The sequence below is a fragment of the Meleagris gallopavo genome, chromosome 17, assembly GCF_905368555.1.
Source record: "Meleagris gallopavo chromosome 17, MGAL_WU_HG_1.1, whole genome shotgun sequence".
NCBI lineage: Eukaryota > Metazoa > Chordata > Aves > Galliformes > Phasianidae > Meleagris > Meleagris gallopavo.
In genome coordinates, this window is record NC_139420.1 from 6,118,124 (window position 1) to 6,139,874 (window position 21,751).

The 21,751-nt window shown below is 46.7% G+C and overlaps 1 protein-coding gene across 10 annotated transcripts in view; it reads left to right on the top strand.

Moving 5' to 3' along the window:
- Positions 1-21,751, top strand: part of CUX2 (cut like homeobox 2) — a 54,550-nt gene that overhangs the window by 11,861 nt on the left and 20,938 nt on the right. For 5 of the 10 annotated variants that reach the window (XM_085238462.1, XM_085238461.1, XM_085238463.1 and 2 more), the window contains exon 2: positions 19,642-19,836. The exons of the other annotated variants lie outside the window; for them this stretch is intronic. In XM_085238462.1, coding sequence (XP_085094588.1) covers positions 19,642-19,836 — 195 coding nt within the window. The remainder of the gene's footprint in view (positions 1-19,641; positions 19,837-21,751) is intronic. 10 annotated transcript variants of the gene reach the window in all.

Consider the following 21,751-nt stretch of genomic DNA (forward strand, 5'->3'; position numbering starts at 1 on the left):
GTTGAGCCTGAGGAATACATGTTGCTGGTCCTGGGTGTGAGCCAAAGAGTGGGAGAAAATCGGCAATGAGTGTGCTGGAAGGCGATGTGCAATTAGCCAATTAAACAGGCGGTGTTTGCCAGCTTGGGGTCGGTGGCTCTGGTGGCATTGTGGTGGCAGCAGCAACATGGGGACGTTGTCCTGCAAGGTTCCTCCTGCACAGCTGGGACCAGGCAGGCTTCTCCTTATCTCTTCCATGTGTGGTATCTGCATCCAGCTCTGGTTCCCCATGGAGAAGCACGTCCATCAAGAAGATTCCATGTCCTGGATGTATTGAGCTCCCCATCTTTGGTGTAGCTCAGTGGGACAGCAATGGATGGGGACAGTGGCATTGCCTTTGGGCATCCCTGGTCCTATGTCCCTATTCCCTGTTCCACATCACTTGGTCTTATGTCTCCATCCCATCTCTGACCTCCAAAGCTCTTCCATGGTCTTGTCAGTGGGAGATGGAGCTGATGGCACATAAGATCTTCCTTTCTAACCCAATTTTGCAAATAATTTGTGTCCACTCCAAGTGAAAAAGTGCTATGTGTGTGCTGAGCCTCTCAGGACGTGAGCCAGCTTGCTGCAGGCTCCTTTGCTACTTCCCAGGGCTCCCCTGGGGCTTTGCCAACCTCCTTCTGGCTCCATGAGAAGCTTCTCATCCTCTTTGGAAGGCTGTCCCCAAGCCTTCCAAATTCTGTTTCCCTGGCTTTTACTTATGTGCCATCCCTCATTACTATTCTGCTTTGTTGCACATCTGCACCTAGAACGCTCTGCGGCCCCGCTGAAAGCTCCATCCAAAACCAGCTTATTATTTAATGTTTTTAATCATAATGGGAAGCTGCTTCTGGATGCTGATTGATCCAAGCATCTCCTGTCATCTGAACGTCTCCGGCCGAGGCTGTAATGAAATAGTTTGATGCTTTAACACAAGTGTCAAACACTTTCCTGACAGCACGAGCAGCACAGGCTTTGGTCGAGGTGTCACACCAGTTCCATTTCCACAGTCATTCCTTTGATCCAGAAAAGAAGATAAGGAGTTTCAACTCGGGCTGGGTGGCGGCTGCTCTTGAAGATTTTAAAAATAAGAAAATATGCAATAATAGAAGTGTTAAGCTTTTGTGTCATGTTATGAAGTAGTCCTAGTGCTGTGGAGTGAAATAATGTAGGTGTAATAACAGTAGTACAAATGATGAACACGAGTTAATCCTAAACTAGAAAAGAAACAGAGTGATTTTCTTTTTGGAGATGCTCAGAGTTGGTTTTCCTGATATTTCAGGTAAGAATATCTTCAGAAAAGCCTTTTTTAAAGGAAACAAGTGCTGGTTTTCCTGGCTGTGGCATTCTCAGCAGACAGTTTTGAATATTGGTGGGTCCAGTTCCTCCCTAGCATGGTGTGGTGGCACTGGGCTGTCATCAAGATATGGGAGTCTGGGCTGAGGATGTCCAATGGTAATGTTGAAGCACTTTTTGGAACGTTGGGTTCATAAGCAAACGTTGCGTGAACAGCTGAAGAGAATTTCTATGACATGCTGAAACGAGCAGGTTGCAGCAAATAATTGGATATCTGCGCTGCTTTCCCTTCACTCTCCTCCATATGGACACTGTGTGTGTTGGTCTTCTCACTTCAGAAGTTTTGCTTTTAGCGGTTTATTTTGGAAATATTTTCCTTACAGACACCCTCTCCCGGTGTTGGTACAGCCAACCCTAGGGCATGGAACGTGCTTGGGAAGTGGTGACAGTTTAGTGTATTGTTCCTGTCCGTCAATCCTGCACACAGCCTTATCCATCCACCCATCCATCTACCATCCATCCACCTGTCCACCCATCCATCCACCCACCCACCCATCCATCCATCCGTCCCTTTCTATCCATCCATGCATCCATCCATCCACCTATTCCAATGCTGGAATTACTGCATTGGGAAAGAACAGGGGACTGCTCTTGGCTTTGGCTAGGGTACATGGCTCGCTTTGTACCTGTTTCTCAAGGCAAATTGTGGCGACTTTTTCAGCCAAGGAAAGCAAAACCCAAAAAGCTGGGAAGGCAGCGCGTGTGAGATGCTATCTCTGGGCAGAGCGAGTTACAACATTTAATACAAGGAAGCTTTGAGGGCTGCACAGTTTGCATCAGAGCGCAGCGTTCCTACGCTGGAGATTAAACCTCACATTTCATTTTTATACACTGTGCTTAATCCAATAATGATTCCATGTTACAAACGGCAATAATATCTTTCAGCATAGTTAATCAGAATAGACTTAACGCTGTCACTATTTATTAACCTTTGTTGAAAAGCAAGAAGTTTTCTTCCTAATCTGTGATTGTTGCTCTTGTCAGGCTCTATCAAGTGCAAACCAGCTTTGGCATTCATTAAGGCAGGAGGATGCTGCCTTGCCAGCTGGGATGCCTGCAATGGATGGGAATTCTGGGTGGGGAGCTCTGAAAATCCTCCCCAAGCTCCCCTGTGGCCCATTGCTGGGTGGTGGTTGCAGGCAGGAATTTTGCCCTTCGATCTTCTCGCGTTGGTCTCTTATTGCAGAGCAGCCTGCACTGGAATTGGCTTGTAGGAGCACCTGGAATTAATGAGCCAGCTTGGTGCTGGGCAGAAATCGATGCTTCCTGCATTAATTGCGCCGTGTTCCAGCTTTGTCTTTTTATTCTGAGTTATGTAGTCGCAGCCAGAGATGTCTCTCTTTGGCAATAACCCAAGGGTCTTGCTCTCATGCCTGTCCTGACGTGTTGTTGGTGACACAGCACAGGAGAGCTCGTTTTGGCCATGTTTTTGCATGATTTGCTATTGAATTTTGCTGCTTTTGCAGCAAGCAGGGTGCCCACTCCAGAGGAGCAGTGGCCTCAGGGTGAATGCTTGGAGACCCAGCACAGCCACCTGGGTTGAGGCAGTAGCCTCTCATCCCTTCACCCCCATAGAACAAGCCCAAAAACTCAATGCAAGCAACTCCCAAACCCTCTTATTTCTGCCTGTTTCCATCGCTCCATGTCCCCAGGATATCCCTTCCAAAGCACTCATGGGATGCAGTTGGTGGCACAGGTTTTGGCAGCACTGAGTTCTGTCTTCTGAACTAGAGTGAGGTGGGTTTTGGTACCAATAACAATAATTTGGAACCTTTTAAAATCTCTTCTGCGGAAGGCTGACATCTCTTTCAAGTTGGATATTAGAGCAATTCCTTCTCCCAAAGAGCAGCCAGGCATCAGCACAGGCCGTGCAGGGCACTAGTGGGGTCATTGTCCCTGGAGGTGTTCAGGAAACATGGAGATGTGGCATTGAGGGACATGGTCAGGGGGCACGGGGACACAAGAACCCTACTTTGGTAACATCACTGAAGCCTAAACATGGTATTTATATTTTTAACCAATTATTCTTTATGGCATTGATTTACATGTAATATAGTCCTTGCATGAATAATTACCATAAATCTGGAAACATTTATCATCTGAAGTAGCTGTGAACTCAGTCAGATTCTTTATTTTTTAGACATGGTTGCAGACCTTGAACCTCAAGGTTGAGAATAAAATGTAAGCCAGATTCTCTGCTCAGTGTTTCTCCCAGTGAGATGATTGACTGTTGAGAAGAGGGAAGGGTTAAGATAATCTGGCAAAATGAATAGGTATGGAATAAATCACAATGAATGGAGACTTTGATCTGGGCTGTCAATGGTTCTTGCCAGCTGGAGAAATGAACTTTGAAACAGAGTGGCCACAACCTTTTTCTCCTGACTTATGTCCCACCCCTGGAGGTATTCAAGGCAGGTTGGATGGGGCCCTGGTCTTCTTGGTCTTGTGCCTGATTTAGTTGGCAATCCTGTCCATGGCAGGAGGGTTAGACCTCAATGATCTTTGAGGTCCCTTCCAACCCAAGCCATTTTGTCCTCCGCACATCCTGTTGATAGCAATTTGCAGGACTGTGGGCTGTGTGTGCCCAAGGCTCTCTGCTTCCAGACTTCTTCAGGTCTTCTGAAGTGGTGATATAAAGAAATAAAGAAAGAAAAAAGCCAAGAAAAGGAAAAATCCTAAGCCCGCATCCTCGTCATGCAAGGAGGTCTGGAGTGCTCTGCTGCTAAATTTATCCATTTAAAGAAGATTATGGCCTATCCACTTGGGACTTTTAAAAAGGCTTTCACAATAACTCTTGAGAGCCTGATGCCTCTAATCCTTAACTTTAATTCAAAATAAAGAAATCTTTTCAACTTGCCCTGCTGCCCTCCCCCTGCCCCATTATTCAGGCTGAGGTTCTTTGCTGCTTGCTTATGGAGCAGAGATGTGCTAAGGTGGTTTAATTTCTTAGGAAGACTTTTTTTTTTTTTTTAATAGAAGGAAAAAAATCAAGCCAACACTTGAGAGCATACACAGCAGTTTACCGCCATAGGAGGAATTAATCAGTCTATAAAGTTCAAAATGTACAAAGATGGAAAAAAAAACCACCCTGAGTGATCAAACACAAGGCTCTTCTCCGCGATGCAAAGATAAAAGCCTCTTCCTCTACACGCTTCCCTGCTATTGGCAGCCAGTGGGGTCAAGATATATTTTTTTTTTGTTATGGAAAGCCAGAGATAATTAATGTTGTTGAAAGAGGGCTCTGGGCTCGGCGTCTGGCAGGCGAGCCCCCAAGTCTGGGCTGCGGCGAGGCAGCGGCAAGCGGGGAAAGTTCCCCGCAGAGGAGCTGCCAGCAGAGTGAAGCCATAAATAATAGCAGGAGATACAAAGGAGGCTTGGAAGCAGCACAGTGCTGCTGCTCCTGGGGTGGGTGTGTGGGCAGCATGGGGTTGGGGTCCTGACCCTCCCTTGGGTCCCGCATCACCGATCCGTCTGTGTTCTTGGGATGCCCCAAGGATGCTCGGTGCCCCATTAGCTGTGTGCTTGATGTAGCTCATTTGGATGTGTCCTGTTATAGGGTTTGCACTCAACCTGCCTGTGTTGGTAATCAATAGATGTATGGTCACCCAGGCTGGCTGTGCATCTCTTCTATCAAAGCTGTGACAATGAAAGATCAAGATGTGAGCGGGCAGACTCATGCATCGAACGCTATTTAAAAAGCAGGATGAATTAATTACCACCATTAATGATCGGGGATAGACTTCGAGAGGCTTCAGTTAGCCTCAAATGTGGAGAAAACCACATTGATGGTGCCCCAGTGCCATGCCCCAAGATGGGTCTGGTCCCCAAGCAACCCAGTGCCATGCCCCAAGATGGCTCTGGTCCCTGAGCATCTCAAGCTGCCCCCACTGCACAGTGCTGGGTTTGCCCATCCAGCTGCTTGCTCAGATCCTGTTAATTACAATTATTTTTTAATTGCTTGGAGGCATCACTGTCCTTTCTCAGCCCTGCTGAAGGAGCAGTGCAGAAGACCATCAGCCCCTTTTCTGTGCTGGTTAGTTGTAATGCAGCAGCACCAGAGCTGCAACCAGGCAGGACTTGTCAGCTGTAAAAGACACTGGCAGATTTTATTAGTTGACAGAAGGGGTATTTTTTTTTTCCTCGTGAAAATATTAAAAAGTCATTTTAGTTTAGAAACCTAATTTTAATTTAGTTAGGTTTTAATTTAATTTAGGTTTTAAATTCATTTTCCGTCAGAACTCAATTTTTCAAGTGTAATTTGATGCCGTCAGTGGCTATAATGTTTAATGTCCTGCCTATAAATTGTGGGGACGGCTCACAGATGATTTACAGGATCCAGGCTGATGTGGCCACTGGATAAGGCCATGCCTGGCTCCACACATTGCCCAGCATGGGAGGAGATTGGCATGGGAAATGACCCAAAGGGCTCCATTATCAGAAAGCCCCACTTATAGTCACCTGCATCTATAGAGAATTTTTATTTTTTTCCTGTTTTTCAAGCCAGGCCCCTGTAAAACACAGCACCATTGCATAAAATGCCATCCTGATTTAATCCATCCCTCTGAGTGTTCCATCTAATTATGGTATTAGAGAAGTCTTCAGAACATGTATAGAGCATTATAAATGGGGATAAGATGATTCTAGTAATGGCTTAATGATACAGGTGAGACAGTTGCTGTCTGCCTGCATCCCTGGGCTTTGGCCAGACTGATTTGGCAGAGAACAACCCCAGGGTGCTCATGTCCATTAGCAGGCTTTGATTTTCCTCTTGCTTTTGGCTTCTGAGTAGCATTTCATTACCTGCAGGGCATACTGCACCCATGGGAATTCTTGCATGGTGACATTTGTTTGTCTTTTTTTTGGCCAGCATGTTTATTTACAGGTGTTGCATGAACCCCATAGCTGCTTGAAGGCTGCCCAGAGCATCTCCATAGGATTCACTTCCTGTGATGTTCGGCCACATGTAGTAATTGGGCAAATCAATATAATGGGAAAGCATTACAACTAAGGTGTGATAACAGAAGGACCAGCATGACAGAAAGGTGCTATAAAGGAAAAGATTGCTTACCCATATCAGCAGATTCTAGATTTGCAGGGAAAAGCTTCACAAGGAGGGATCTCCAGAAAGAGATCCTTCCCAAGTGGCAGTTAGCCCTTAAATGAGGTCTAAGAGAGGTGCAGCCAGGCTCCACCCCTTCTAGTCTCACAGCTGAATTGCCTTCACCTGTGCCCCCAGGGCTGACTGGATCTTTTCCCCAGGTACTCAATCTATGGTTCAGGCTGTGACTCAGCAGTTCCTATACAGCCATGGGTTGATCTCATCCCATATCTCATGCCTTATCTATCTCACCCTGTATCTCATCTCTTCTCAAATCTTGATGCAGTTGGGACACATGGCATCCAAGCACAGTGCTGGAAAAGTGCTGGGGCCGCAGAATTCCAGACTGGCAAAGATTATAAGGAACCTCTGGGTCCATTTGGTCCAACACCCAGAGGGTCTCAACCCATCAGGGACATTCAGAGCAGGGTGCCAAGCACCATGTCTAGCTGACTTTTGAAGATCTCAAGGAGGAGACCCCACAGCCTGCCTGGACAGCCTGTTCTCATCCATCCAATTCCAGAACTCACTGTGGCCCCAAATGGCCTGGTCCAGGTTGGTGTCTTGGCTTGGTCCATACTGACCTGTGTTTTTACTTATATCTGTGTAAATCTGTGTAAATCTGTGAGCTGAATGATGTTCATCCCCACCAGCCCCACCACTTCCAATCTGATTCCTGCAGAGCTGAGGCTTCCAGCTTGTGCTATCTCCCCCCAAAACATTTGATGCCTTCGGTCAATTTTAACACAATTACTGCAGATGTGCACGTTTCAGAGAGATTAACTTCTGAAAACTCCCCTGAAGAACGGCTGTCAGGCTGCCGGGGTAAAAACTCCAAGATTATCGCCCTTGGTGGAGAGCAAAAAGTGCAAGGGTTGTGAGCACAGCCGTGCTATGAGACACAGGAGAATCCGCAGCTGCTGCAGAGCTGAGGTTCCCACAGGCTCTGGGTGTTCCCTGGTTGGGTGCAGGGTGCCCATCCCCACCAGCACAATGCCACTGGCATCCCCCAGGTTGTCATGGCTACTGACGCATGGGACCCCAGGGACTGGGCTGGGAATTAATGGCAGCCCTGGATAAAGGATTCCTGTCTTGGTCGAGTTGATGGATTACATTGATGTGCCATTTGTCATACTGTAATTGTTCTGGCAAATGTAATACCCACTAGTATAAACACTGTGCTGCTTTGCTAATAAAACTGAAAATAGGAAGAGAAAGGATGATGCAGTGTTATGTGCGCTTAAAGAGACGCAGCCTCCTTGCTGTGCTCTTCCACTCTGCCTCCTCCTCCTCACCGCCAATGGCACAGTCCCTGGCAGCATGCTTATGGCTGGTGGGAACAGACTGGGTCCTTCCATGGCTTGGGGTGCTCAGTTCCTCAACCCCGAAACCACGTCTTGGGGTGCTGACATCCATGGTTGTGCATAGGATGAGGTTGGTGGAGCAGAGACCCAAAACCTTGATCCTTTTGGGTCTTCTCCAGTTTTGCTGGGCCATGAGCATAAGGAAAACATGAAATCCAGGAAGGATGAGGACGATGAGGATAAGAATGAGAATGATGAGGGCAAGGAGGAGGATGGGGAGGATAACGAGGGGAATGAGGATAAAGATGAAGATGATGAGAATAAGGAGGAGAGTGATGAGGATAAGGATGAGGATGATGAAGATAAGGAGGAGGAGGATGAGGACAAGGATGGATATGAGGACAAGGATGAGGATGGTGAGGATGAGGAGGAGGAGCAGGAGCCCCCCAATAACTCTGCAAGCCCCCACAAAGTCTGAGCTCTTTCAGAGGCATCCTACTTTGTATGTTTGTATCTCCAAATGTTTTTAAAGTTTATGGTTGACCTGATTCATAGAAAAGAAAGATAAACACCCTTTCTGTGTTTGCAGTCATATGTAATTTTTATCTCTTGACCTTTAAACGTAAGCAGCAGTAAAATGAAGAACTATGGCAGTCATTTAACACCCTGCCTGTACTAACTGGTTTCTGCCTGTGAGCCGTGGTTTTAAATTGGCTAATGCAGAATACTTGCAGAGCTAATAATAATTCAGATTACTCCTGTCAGCTATTCCGGTTTCATGGGTAATTTAGTAGTTGAATAAATTTTTAAAAAAATTCATTCGTTCCCATGCACTGTTATGAATCAGTAGATGGTTTACCATTGGCAGCAGTAACTGTAAGAAGATTTAAATTGCTACTGAAAAGGATTTGAGTGAAGGTAATGTTTTATAATGTTCTAAGCCATATGCACTACTTTCAGGCCTCATCAGTTTTACATTGATTCCTAGTGAAGTGTTTAATTGCATCATGAATGCAATATAATTCAGTTCTTTTTGCTAATATGGTATATATCTCAAAGTGATATACAGCACTGACAGTGAAGGCTCAGGATTTGCGTTGGGTTTCCGAGTGCATGGGGGCACGTTTCGGCATCTCTGTGTGTGCCAGGAGCTCTTCGTTCCAGGAAACTTCCTGGGGTCGCGGTCGGGATGGTGTGAGGAGCTCTGCAGGATGTTAACAGGGAGGGTGTCATATGCATACATGTATGTAGCATGCCTGTTGTGCAACACAACTACTGACCAAGGCATGAGAACTCATGTGGTGCCACTACCAGTTTTTGGTGCATGGTTTTCTTATAAGATTTTCTTTCTTGTGCTTGTTGCAGCTTAGAATCATAGAATCATTACGGTTGGAAAAGACCTCTGAGATCACCAAGTCCAACTCCAACCCATCCTCACCATGCCTGTTTAGCATGTCCCTCATTGCCACATCTCTATGGTTCTCGAACACCTCCGGGGGCAATGACTACCCCTCCCTGGGCAGCCCATGCCAAACTTCATTGGCTAATTTTTAATTCCAGAGGGGGTCAGGAATTTCTCCAAGCAAAATATTCAGATGTGGGTGCTTAAAATCAATATTGGCAACAGGCAAGCTTATACATGCTGGGGATGATTCTCCTTTGGTGCATGTGCAGCTTGTTTGGGTGTAAATGTGAGACATTTTCTCATAGGGAACCTGGTGCTGACTCTGAGCAGAGCCACCTTCTCAATAATTCAGACCTGTTTGGTTTCCAAAGCCCAAGCCAAGGTGAAATCTCCTTCTGCTCCCCTGTGCAAGCTTCTGGAGCAGGGCTGTACACCCACTGCGGAACCCGATGTGGTATCAGAGCCACTAACGCGATTATGCCTATACATCATATTAGGGAAAATGAATACTAATTCAATACAAACTACTAATTCAGTAGAACAGAAAATTGCTGAGAGAATAGAAAATTGCTGAGCGTGCCAAAGCTTGGCACCACTGGAAGGAAATGCTTTGGATGCTCTTCTCCATGGCTAGAGAGATGCGGGTGCTGCGGGAGCCATGTCCACCCCTTCATGCCCTTGGGAAAATCCCTCTGCCTTCTGCTTTCCAGCCCGGAGTTTGTAGGGTTGGAGATTGGAGGTGGAACTGTCAGGAAAACAAAGCAGAAAAGCAGGAAAATTGTTCCAGGTGTGGAAAATATAGCGTACATGGGTATCTGAGCCTCCTGCCATTGTCAGCTTTGTGGTGGGGCAAGGATTTTGGGATGTGTTGGGCATCATTCCTCATTCCTCCAGTGCCCGTTGGATACAGAGCACGGGGCTGTTTTTAGGAATAGCAGGTATGTGCCTTGTTCAGGGTGAGCTGGAACTGGGGCTCATGTGGTTTCTGCACTGGAATGGTAGAGGAGTCTTATTGTATTAGCAATTTCCCGTCAGATCATGTCATATTAGTATTGTATTGTATTAGTATTTGTTTTCACTAATGTGATGTGAAAGTTGCTAATATGATAAGACTCCTGCATTGTATTAGTGAAAACAAATATTAATATGATAGGATGGAAAATAGCTAATAAGAAACTAAGTTGCTAATCCGACATGATGGATCTCCTGCAGGAATTGGCTGCGGTGCTCCTGTACTTTTCCAGGAGCACCTTCAGCCTGGCTCAGAGTGAGTGGGAAGGGGATGCTCATGTTGGGGACAAAGGGATGTGCTTTAAGGGGATGAAGGGATACTCTTGTTGGGGATGACTATTTTTTTGTAGGGGATGAGGGGTTGCCCTCGCTGGGATCAAAGGGATGCTCTTGTAGGGGATGAGGAGATGCTTGCAGGGGACAAGGAGATGCTCCTGTAGGGGGTAAGGGGATGCTCTTGTAGGGGACAGGTTGTGGGGGCAGATGCTGCTGGAGCAAATCTGAATTCATGGAGCGCAGAGGCCATGGAGGCCACACACACCAGTTCCTGCAGCATGTTCAACTCTGACGATACATAAACCACTTCCTAATTATTTTTTTTCTAGCCACCTGAACCAAATATCAATTTCTGACATCAGGAAGACAGGGTAGGTGAGCCAGAGCTAAATACAAATAAACATTAAACAATTATTGGAATTTAGGTTTATTTTAAAAAATCAGCGGGGTTGAGGGAATGAGCCACCTATTAGCTGGGAAAAGCTATTGGGCTTTTTAACAACATGCTGTTTCTTGGCGGAGGCTGGGATTTGGGTTGTGTGAGTGGTGGCAGCCCTGGATGCTATTGATTAAAGATGATGGAGCAACAGCACAATTAGATCACAGTTTGTGCTCGCCGTGGTGCTACCGCCGGCCTCTCATTTGTCTGTGTGGAGGCCGGGATGTTTGCTTTGCTGCCCTTGGTTTTGCTCATGGTTCTACTGTGTCTCGTCCTGGGCAGGGTGCTTGAGGGGATGGGAACTTGTCTTGGTCCTGGCACCAGCCCTGGGATGCTGGTGGTGATGATGATGTTTTTAATTGCTTTTTTGTATGTAATAGTAATTCAAGAAGTGACGACATTGGAAAATGGTAATCAAAGAATCACAGAATGGTTTGAGTTGGAAGGAAACCCCAAAGGCCATCTGCTCCCACTGCCTGCAGTGCACAGGGACACCCACAGCTCCATTAGTGCTCACAGCCCCTTCCCCTGACCGTGGCTGTCTGTGCCAGTGCCAAACTGTCCTCAGTGTAAAAACTTTGACAGACCCTTGTAAACATAAACATGCCATGTCCTCATGCTGAGGTGCAGCACTTGGGCTACGTGCCCTGCAGTACCATGGACCAAACCATGGGGATTGGTGTTTTTATGGCACTTCCAGAAAATTCTGGACCAGTGCTTGGGGTGCACATGGAGGAGCAGGGCTGGGCCGTGCTGTGCACAGAAGCAAGCAGGTGGCTTGCGGGAGTGTGCATCTTTGAATCAGTCTATAATGCAATCAATTCTGTATATCCCTAGTGAAACAGCAACATTTATTTAACGTCTTTTATAGAGCAGCTGAGTTTTATCACAAATCACATTCCATTTCTATTCATCAGGGACCCCTTGAAGGCTAAAATGCACTTACTTTCCTCTGAGGAAGTTTACCAATTCTTCAATAAAGACCCATTTGCCTCCGTATGTAAAATTGACACATTTATTGAATATTAAACATTTGTTGGATTCCTGTGTGCTCCTTTCGACTTTATCTGCTGCCCTTAAAAGTCGTTAGGGGAAGGATTTGCCGAAGTTGCAATGAAGGCTCATTTATGGACAGGAAGGGGAGATGATGGGGCTGCTTTTTCCCATTGGTTGGAAATTGCTAGGGTTTTGATGTTGGGAGTGTGGGTGATAACGCTTAGAGCAGCCTGTTGTCCTTGGCAAACATTTGTCTCTTGTTAATACAAAGGATTTTTTGTGTATGAAAGCTGCTTCTGGCTGCGTGAAGGTCGGGGTTGTGCCGTGAATGCAACATCCCCTACCAGAGTCAGTGCAGCTAATTAGCAGACAGGCCAATAAAACAAGTTTTTCTTTTATCACTGTTACTAAGTGCTGTTGTAAATCAATTAAAATGTATTCTAGTAATTCTATTTTTCCTTGGCTACCCAGGGCTGTTGTTTAAAGAAGCCTCGAGCACACACTGGCTGCAGCCATGCACTGACCTGTTGCAGTAGAGAGGTTTGGGGAAAGGCACACACTTTTGGAAGGATTTTCCTGGAAAGATGGAGATTTGTACAAATGAGGCTCCTGATGGCCAGGATTGGTGTTGCTGGAGTTGGAGCTCCATGCACATTCCTAAAGGCATTTTTGGGGTAGAATTGACTCAAGAGGATGGCCTTTTTGTTGGTTTGCCTTTGTGAGTGTGTGTTTACACAGGATATTACCAACAGGAATAAGTGTTAAATTTGAGATTTGGGGTTGTTTGCTTGATTTTAAGTATTTATGTTGTCTCTTGGATGCTGTTCTATGGGATGTGTCTGTTTTTTCTGCAGGATGGGGTCTGCCCCACTGGGCCGTGATTGCAGCTCCGTGTCTAGGGGCTATGGGTTATGATGCTAGGTTGGAAAATCAGACTGAAGGTCCCCAGATTGCCCCCAGGAGGGTGTGTGAGGTGCCAGGCACCTCCAGCCTTCCCCCCAGACCCTTTTTGCAGCAAACAGCCAGATGATGCCAGCTAATTTTAGGGTCCCTTGTCCATGTTAATTTATAAAACAAGCCAGCATAATAAATGTCACCTAAATAGAGCTGCAGGAATCATAGCTCATCTTGAGTGCACAATAAATGTAATATACGGCTGCCTCTCAGAGCAGGCACCCGGCTGGTGCGGGGCTGCCTCACATGGTGCTCAGTTCTGCGCTGCTCTTTCACTCTCTTTTATTTTTCCTTTCTTGCTTTTGCAATAAATGGCTGGGAAATGGCTTCTCCTTCTCTTTCCATGCCTTAGGCACTCAGGATGCCCTGCAGCTGACATGGGCATTACAAAATAAAGGTGCTGATGTCTCAAGGGGTGAAGGGGGGGGGGGGAGGTGTTTTTGCCCCAGGTGGGTGAATTTGGTCACTGGGTGCATTTTGGAGCAGCACACGGGCACTGTGCCCCCACCAGTGGGTGTCACCTCACAGCGATGCTCAGGATGCCCTCAGCACTGAGAGTGACCCATGGAGGAAATGCCAGAAAATGGCTTTTTTGTAAAAAACAAAAAACAAACAACAACAAAAAACCCTTCCTGGTGCATTGGGAGGCTCTGCTTTATGGGTGAGGGAAAGTGCTTAAAATGCTTAGAGGGAATAAACAGCTTTTAATGAAGTTACATTGCCACATAATGGGTATCATAAAATTGCCTTCATAGTACAGGGTCCCAGGATGGCTTTTATTATTGACTGAGCTGGAATCCTGTCTGTAAAGCTCCAGCAGCTGCGGAGAGGCGAATGCAAAGTCTTCTTAAATTACCTGATTGAAATAACTGGCAAATATTCTGCTTTGCTGCTTTGTGGAAGGCAAAGCTGCCTTTGGGGTGGTCTGTCAGACCTGGTTTGCAGATCCCGAAGAACACAGGAGTTTCATTGCAGCAAAACAGATGTTCATCTTGTTTCTCTATCGGCTGTTTGATGAGAAATTTATTGCTCTTCTGCTGGGCTGGAGCTCCTCTGCTGCGGAGTCTATTAGGCAGCCTGGGAGCTGGCAGGGAGCCAGGCAGGCAGTGTTTTGATGAAACCCATGAAAGCCCTGGTTCGAAGGCGCCAGTAATAATGCATCGGCTAGACTCTTCTGATTGGGCAATTGATTGCTCTGATTTGATTTATTGATCAATACCCTCAAATTTGGCGTCTGAGAAGCTGAACTAATCTTTAACTGCTGCGAACATCTCTGCCTGGTGGAGAATTAGAGCTGATAAGGAATGTATGAAAGGAATCTGAGCTTATCTTAATCACACAGTGCCCCGGTGCTGCCTGTGCTGAGAGGGAGTAGATGTGTGCAGAACACAATCACCAGGCAGAACAGAGCAGATCTATAAATTGATGGAATTCAAAGCCTCCAGCATCGATTACCATTATAACAAACAGTGGCACGCTGAATGTCTGATTATTTTTAGACAAAGATTCTGTGCTCTCAGCAGCAATTTTGCTGATGCTGTCACTGTGTCAGATGTCTGTTGTTGATTGCAATTAGATGCAATACAAAAAAAAAAAAAAAATTAAAACTATCTCTGCCTATAGTTTTATTTCCTCTTATTAAATCTCCTCCTTTGTTTGCCTCCTCCTAATGTCTGCAGCTGGATGAAATATTGCATTACCAGAAGAGATCTCTTATATTCAGTTGGGTATAATCACTTTACAGATCATTGGATTATATCTGATATGGTTCAGATAATCCTGGGGAAATGTGGGACATTGAATCTGCCTTGTTTGAATGTGCCCTGCTTTAGGCTTTGGACTACAAATCTGCACAATTTGGGGGTTTGGAAAACATCTCTACAAACCCCAAAATGATCTAATTCTATTAAAACACTGATCAATTCCCCGTGACATCATTCATCCTCCCTGCCAGTGCTGGATTCTCAGCATTGTGCTGCTTGCTGGGGCCTTTCTTTGTGGTATGGCAGTCAGGCTGCCATGGGGCATGGTACTGGTGATCCATGGTGAAATTTTGGGACCATGCAGTGCCACTGCAGAGGCTCCACTGAGCAGATACAGCTTGCAAGGGACAGCTCCCAAAATGTCTATCCTCCATCCTGGGCTCTGTGCCTATCCCATGGCCTTGTCCTTTGAGGCACAAGTCTATCCCCTGGCTCTACATTGCAGGGCACAGGTCTATCCCCTGGCTCTGCCCTGCAGGGCACAGGTCTATTCCCTGGCTCTAACTGTAGGGCACAGTTCCATCCCCAGGCATTGCCCTGCAGAGCACAGATCTATCCCTTGGCTCTGCCCTGTAGGGCACAGGGCTGTTCCCTGGCATTTCCCTACAGGGAGGCTGTGCAGGATATCTGCGGTGTTCTTGGCTTTATCTCAGCCCACCAGAGCTCAGGAGACCCCACCACAGAGCCCAACCATGGCCCTGGCCTGACCCTGTGAGCGCCAGGCCTCCTCTTGAACCTGACCCCGACCCTTGTGGCCCTGGCCTTGATGGAGAGCCACGGCGCAGCCGAGGAGCCGTGCACTGCTGGCAGCTGGTGTTTTCTTTCTTTGGGAAATCTAATATATTGATTAGCTTTCTTCAGAACAGCATCAATAAAGCGTATAATGGCCTGGCTGGTGCCTGCGGCGTCTCCTCCCCTGCTCCGGGCCCCCACGGAGCCAAGAGGCCTCCGCCGGCGGGACTGGTCCTCTGCCCATGGCCCCTTCCCTTCCCGGCAGCCATGCAGACATACTCTGCCCCAAAAACACGTCGTGTTGTGTGCCCTGCTCTCTTGGAGCCTTTCTCCTCTTCCTCTCCTCTGGTCTGAGCTTGTCCCATGTCTTGGAGATCATTGCTCCAAAGCAATGGAAGGAGATCTATTTTCCAGTACAGCGTCTAAGAGTGTTTATCGTTATTTTTTCTTTTTTTTTTTTCTTTTTTTCTTTTTTTTGGTAAGCTGATTGATTGCCGTAATGAATGGATCCCAGAAATAGGCTGGAGTGGCGGCATGGGGCCGGTGGCTGGATTTAAAGTCCTCGTTGGCTTTGAACCCTCTTAACTATTTCTGTCAGGCTGGAACAGCTTTCATCTGTAAAATATGCAGGAGGAAAGCAGGATCTTATTTAGCACCCTCCTAAGCACCGCGCTGACCTCGGATGCCAGTGTCTTTAGGAACGGATGTCTTGCACTTGTCAGGAGCCACATTATATACTGCTGGTTTATTTATTTCTCCGTGGTTCACTGGACACTGAATCCTTCCCAGGAAAACGGCCCCAGCCACCACGCCGTGCTTGTCAAGATGGATCATGCTTTAAGACAGCACGGTCCCAGCCTGATCAATCTCATGGCTGCTTTCAGTTTGCCTTCTGTCTCCCTTAGTTTGCTTTTCCTGGCTCTTTTCCAGACCGTGGGGAGTTTCTGGGGTCGTGTGAGCAGGGGCAATGGGGACAAGGTGATTGGGGTGCCTGTTTCTGTGCTTCCCTCCCTATTAACGCCCTTCAGTGAGAGAGATTTGGGGAGAAATTGACAGCTGATGAGTATGGGAAGATGTTTTCAAACGGAGAAACAATTTGCAATAATTAGAAATTTATAAAATGTCTTTAAACATGGTGGTAATAGGGATAAGAAAACACTTGCTGCAATGTAATCAGTTATTAGCAGCTGATCATTTATCTCGATGGATAGTTGCTGCTGGTACACGAGACACGTAATAAAAGGACTCTTGATTAACTAATTTGAATATCTTTTGAGAATAAATTCTGAGTTCTCTTTTTTCTCCATTGTAACAGATCCGTACATCTGCGAGATAAACACTGAATGAATATGGTAATGAATGAATGTTCTGCTGGAAACGGGGCCCTCCAATGCTGCCAGCAGGGCTGCCCCTGGCTGGGGATGGGGTTGTAAGATGGGGATGGTACCAGGCTCCCTGCAGCCCCACTGCCATGCATCAGCATCAAGGTGGAGAGCAGGCAGCAGAATATCCACCAGTAGCCCCCAGTTATACCCCATGAGATAGCAGCCCTTGATATATATTTTCTTTCTTTCTTTCTTTCTTTCTTTCTTTTTTTTTTAACACAGCTTTTTCATATCTCCTTGGGAATGGAAATCTACCACGTGTCTCCAATCTCTGCCCTTTCCGAGATCCCATTACAGCGCTTTGATAAAGTGCTGTAGAGCCCGATTCCATTTCAGATGGCTGGAGCCGGCGGCGCAGCCGCTTGCTTTGTGCCTGGGTTGCAGAGTTCAGGATTTGGCTGCACGCCTGCACACTTCATGGCACTGTGCTGGAGTTCCTGGCCATATGGGAAAGCCTGTAGCCAGCACTATTGATACGTATTTCCCTTTTTGGGGGGCTTGAGAGGAGTCTGTTTGAACCCAACCATGCTCTCCCTTGGCTCCAGCCAGGCGTGAATTCGCAGCTCCTGCCCCTGATCCTGACTCATCATCTCAGGCACTAATGGACTCCATTCAAATCCTTCCTATGCAAGCATTGTGATTCACATAGCATCTGACAGCAGGTACCTTTTGGCAGCCAGAGCCCCAGATATTTTATATTTGTGAACCAGTTTCTATCCAGGATCCTGATTTTCCCATTCTTTCTTCTCTCCCGCATGCCCTCCTTATTTCTCCTGTAGGCTCCATCCCTGTCCATGTCATGGGGAGGTGACTCTGGCTCAGCACCTGTGTCCCCTCCCCACTTGGCTGTAGGTGACAGCAGGCTCCGCTCCTCCTTGGGTCATACCCTGCAGCAAAGCACTGTGGCTAGGGATGCAGTTTACAGGTGATTAAACTCAGCTCAGCGAGGATTTAACCATTAATATTGATGTGAAAGTTTTTAATAAAATATAGGTAGATGGAAAAAGAGGGATCGATTCCTGTAAGTTTTTAAATTTTATTTTATTTTTCATTTTCTCCTACTTTATGGTCACAGGGTTGGGTTGACCTACTGGATACTGGGGAAGGAAGATGTGGGCATGGAGCTGTGTTGGCTGGTGGCACCGTCCCTACCAGTGCCACAGTCAAGCCCAGTGGCCCCACTGTGATGTTCTTGATGCTGATAATAGCACTGTGACCAGCAGCCCATCCACAGTGCACCAATTGCCCTCCACTGCTGTAGTGATGCACTGGGGTGGACTTTTCTGCTCACTCTGCTCTCCCTATCCCCAACCTGCTAATAAACTCCGTGTTCCTGTATCGCACTGCGAGGCTGTTAGAAAGATGCTGACGGCCGTTTTTCACTCCCTGCTTCTCTGTATACACACAGGACCTGGTTTTATCTGCTTTCTCTCCAATATTTTTTTATATAACAGTGAAATATTTATATTGTCCAATAAAAGGCAGTAAGCTTGCAATCTCTCACAAATTCATTTGAGACCAAGAGCTTCATTGTATGAATTTTACACCCAGCAGTGACCCCTGATAATTGACTCCATACATCTTTAGCATTGCAGATTTACATAATACGTAGGGGATGATGGATGGCTTGGGTACCCCTGCCTGCCAGCACGGCCCCGTGTCCTCCATGCTGGATGGGCACGTAGGAGCAATGGGGTTTGAAGAATAGCAAGAGGGATGCGCTGGCCCCATGGAAAAGGGCTGAGACAGAGGGTTTCTCCAGTAACATCCCTCCTCTCCCCATAGCTCCTTATCCAGAGGGTTCCAAAGGTTGATCCCTGTACCCAATACTGTCAGCTGTTAGCTCAGCCAAAACCAGCATCCTCATTCCCCCATCCAAGCATCCCTGCCTTCCGCGTTCCACCTTAGCCCTGCTGCAAACCCACTTTGCACCAAACACTCCCTTTATGGGTACCCAGCATCCAGGCAGGGATGCTTGGGGCTTGCCCACACCAGCACCTCCTGACCCCCTGCCACCCAATTCATCAAAAAGCAATTAATAGTGTCCCCCTCTTTGCATTTTATAGTTTCCATCTTTTCCCGCAGACTGCAGGGCAGTAATTAGAGTCTGGCTAATGAGCTTCTCGTGGCGGGGCTGCGAGCTCCCGACGGATCTTCCCATCAGACAAAGGCCCCTCTGCTTCACCGTGGCTCACGGCCTTAATGCTCTATGTGATCCTGATGTGAGCAGGGGATGGTGGAGATGAGCTGGGAATCTCAGTGGCCTGGTGGTGGCTGTCCCATGTCAGCCTCGGTGATGACACCGCTGGCCAGAGCCAGGGCTGTGATTTACAGTGATGGCACTGAGGGTCAGTTTACTTCCTGTCAGCCCCACCATTTTGTTTCAAATTCTGCCGAAATTAAAAAGCCATACATATCCTGAAATTCTTATTTATGAACACTTAAGTGTAAGTAAGTCACAGTTGGACTGCTTCCCTCCCCGCTGATGTATGTAAGCTGGCAGCAGAGTGGACTCCGAATCAAATCTGGCAATACAATATGCTGTACTTGACTATTTTGACACTCGAAGTGCGATGTTTTTTTACAGTTACTGATGAGCTTATGTCACTGCTCCTTTTGGAAAAGAAAGGAGGAGGGTGGGCTGGGGAGCGGAGCATATTGATCAGCTTCTGATTATCGCAGCCACCCGCTTGCCTTTGCTTTGCTGTTGTGTTTCATACCCGTTTTCTTCAATTATTCGTACAACTCCCCCATCAATATTGCCAACACGCGTTGGAATCATTCCAGGGGAATTATAGTTGTAAAAAAAAAGTGCTCCTAAAACACTTTTTGGTTTTTTTCCTTTTCTTCCCTCCCTTCTTTCTTTTTTTTCACTCCCCCTCTTTTGTTTTTGTTTTGTTCCAGAAGGAGCTGAGTTCTGCTGCTCCTGAGTTGGCGGCACGGCGGGGGGAACGCGAACAGCCTCATAAACATTTAATTGAACTCAGCCGGGAATTTAAGAAAAATGTACCTGAAGTACAGTACATTTGCTGTCATAGAATTAACTCGGCAGGACGGCATATTTCCCTCTGTTGCAACCAGAGTTTGAAAACTGGAGATGTAAGTGGCTAACAAGAAGGGAGCTGATTAGCCATGGGGATGGATGGCAGCCCCCAAACTGTGGCTGTGTCTCGCACGGGTATTGAGGTGCCAGGGTTTGGGCTTTGCATCTCGTGGTGCTCCCAATAAGCAAGCACTGGGTGTTTGGTGCCAAGATCACAGCCCAGTTGGGGAGATACAGGGTGTTGTTTTTTTTTTTTTCCCCCTTAAAAATGTTTAAAAAAAAAAATAGAGGAGAGGAGAGGAAAAAAAAGAGCAACTCCAAAATAGATGTTAGCGGAGGCTGTTTGCTGGACTGGAGGCGGATGGGATGAAAAAATGGAAAATCAGGAGCATCGCAGGGGATGCATAGTGAGGATGCATCATCCCAACCACAGCTTCTCCAGACAATGTGATCCCTATGCTGGTATGCTCTGGGATTGATCTAGCAGTTGGCAACCAACCTGCACATGGGAAGTGATTGGAACTGGGTGATCTTTGAGGTCCCCTCCTACCCAAACCATCCTATGATTCTATGATCCATGTGGTCTTTGAGGTCTCAAATGGCGTTCAGAACTCATATGCATGGGATCTGGTTCAGCATTGGATGGGCCAAGGTGATGCATCCTGGTGGGATCTGTCGCTATCTCCCTGGGTCTGTGATGCTCCTCACCAGGGGCTGCTCACTGCACTCCTCTGCTGTGCTCAGATGGAAACCCCCTGGGGAGATGTCGGCACGCCGCGCTTGCCGGCAGCGACACATTAGGATCTGTCATCTGCTGAGCATTACCTTATTTTAAATCTGTCTCTTTGGAGCTACGTAACTGCATAAGAAAATATTAAAGTAAACAATAACTGGATTTACACAAATGCGCCTGATTTCCATATTTTTCATCACTTCATTTTATTACTCAGTTTACTGATATGCTCATTTATTTATAGGGCAATCCAGTATTGATTCATTCCAATGCACTATGCATAAACACATAAAAGAGAGTGATAACAATAGGAATACATTTCCAGTCTTTTAAATACTGCATTTTTTCCAATAGCCTTCATTAGATGCGCGGCGCATGGACGAGCTCCGTCCTGCAGTGCCCAACTTACCAAGTGCCCCTAGATTTATGGTGGCAGAGGCGACACTGGGATGCAATCCCTGGCTTGGTGGCAGCTTCTTTACCAGTGTGGCTGCCCTCCTCCCCTCCAGGTGTGCTTCAGAGCAGATTTGGGGAGAATTTATCCCAAAGGGTGGATTGGGATAAACACAACTTCCTTGAGTTTGTGTTTCTTTTCCATGTAGGACAGGAAGGACATCAAAGTGTTGAGAAATGTGTAGATGTGTCACTGAGGAACATGGTTAGTGGTGATGGGTTGGTGGCTGGACCTGACAATCTTTTCCAGCCAGAATGATTCCATGATTCTATGAAGTGCTGCTTCATCTCCCCACCCATCACCTGAGTCTCACCTGCCCTTGCTGGGGGCAGGAGGGGTTATTTCATCTCGTACCCATTGTGTGGATGTTGCCCCTCTATCACCTGCTGGATCAGTGCAGATAACCCTGGATGGGGACAAAGGGTGATGCTCCTCATTGCACATAGTCCTCATGTTGGCGTCTCTAAGATTGCACATGGAGGTATTAGCCCACCTAGAGGACTTTTCTTCCCCCTTTTTTTTTTTTTTTTCTAGGGGAGCTTTTTTTGCTCCTTTTTCTCCCTCTTAAATTTTTGGGTTTTCTATTTTTTTCTGCAAACTGCACTTCTCTTTGTGCTCCCCATGAATATTTACAGGGAGAGCAGGATGCTACATCATCTGCGTCATGGGAAGGAGCCCATAAAAATGCAGTGATGAATGGCATGAGTTCTCTCTCTAGTCCTTCTTGTAAATGGGCATAAAAAAATAATTCTAAAATATTAACCTGTGCTGTGGTAGATGGGTT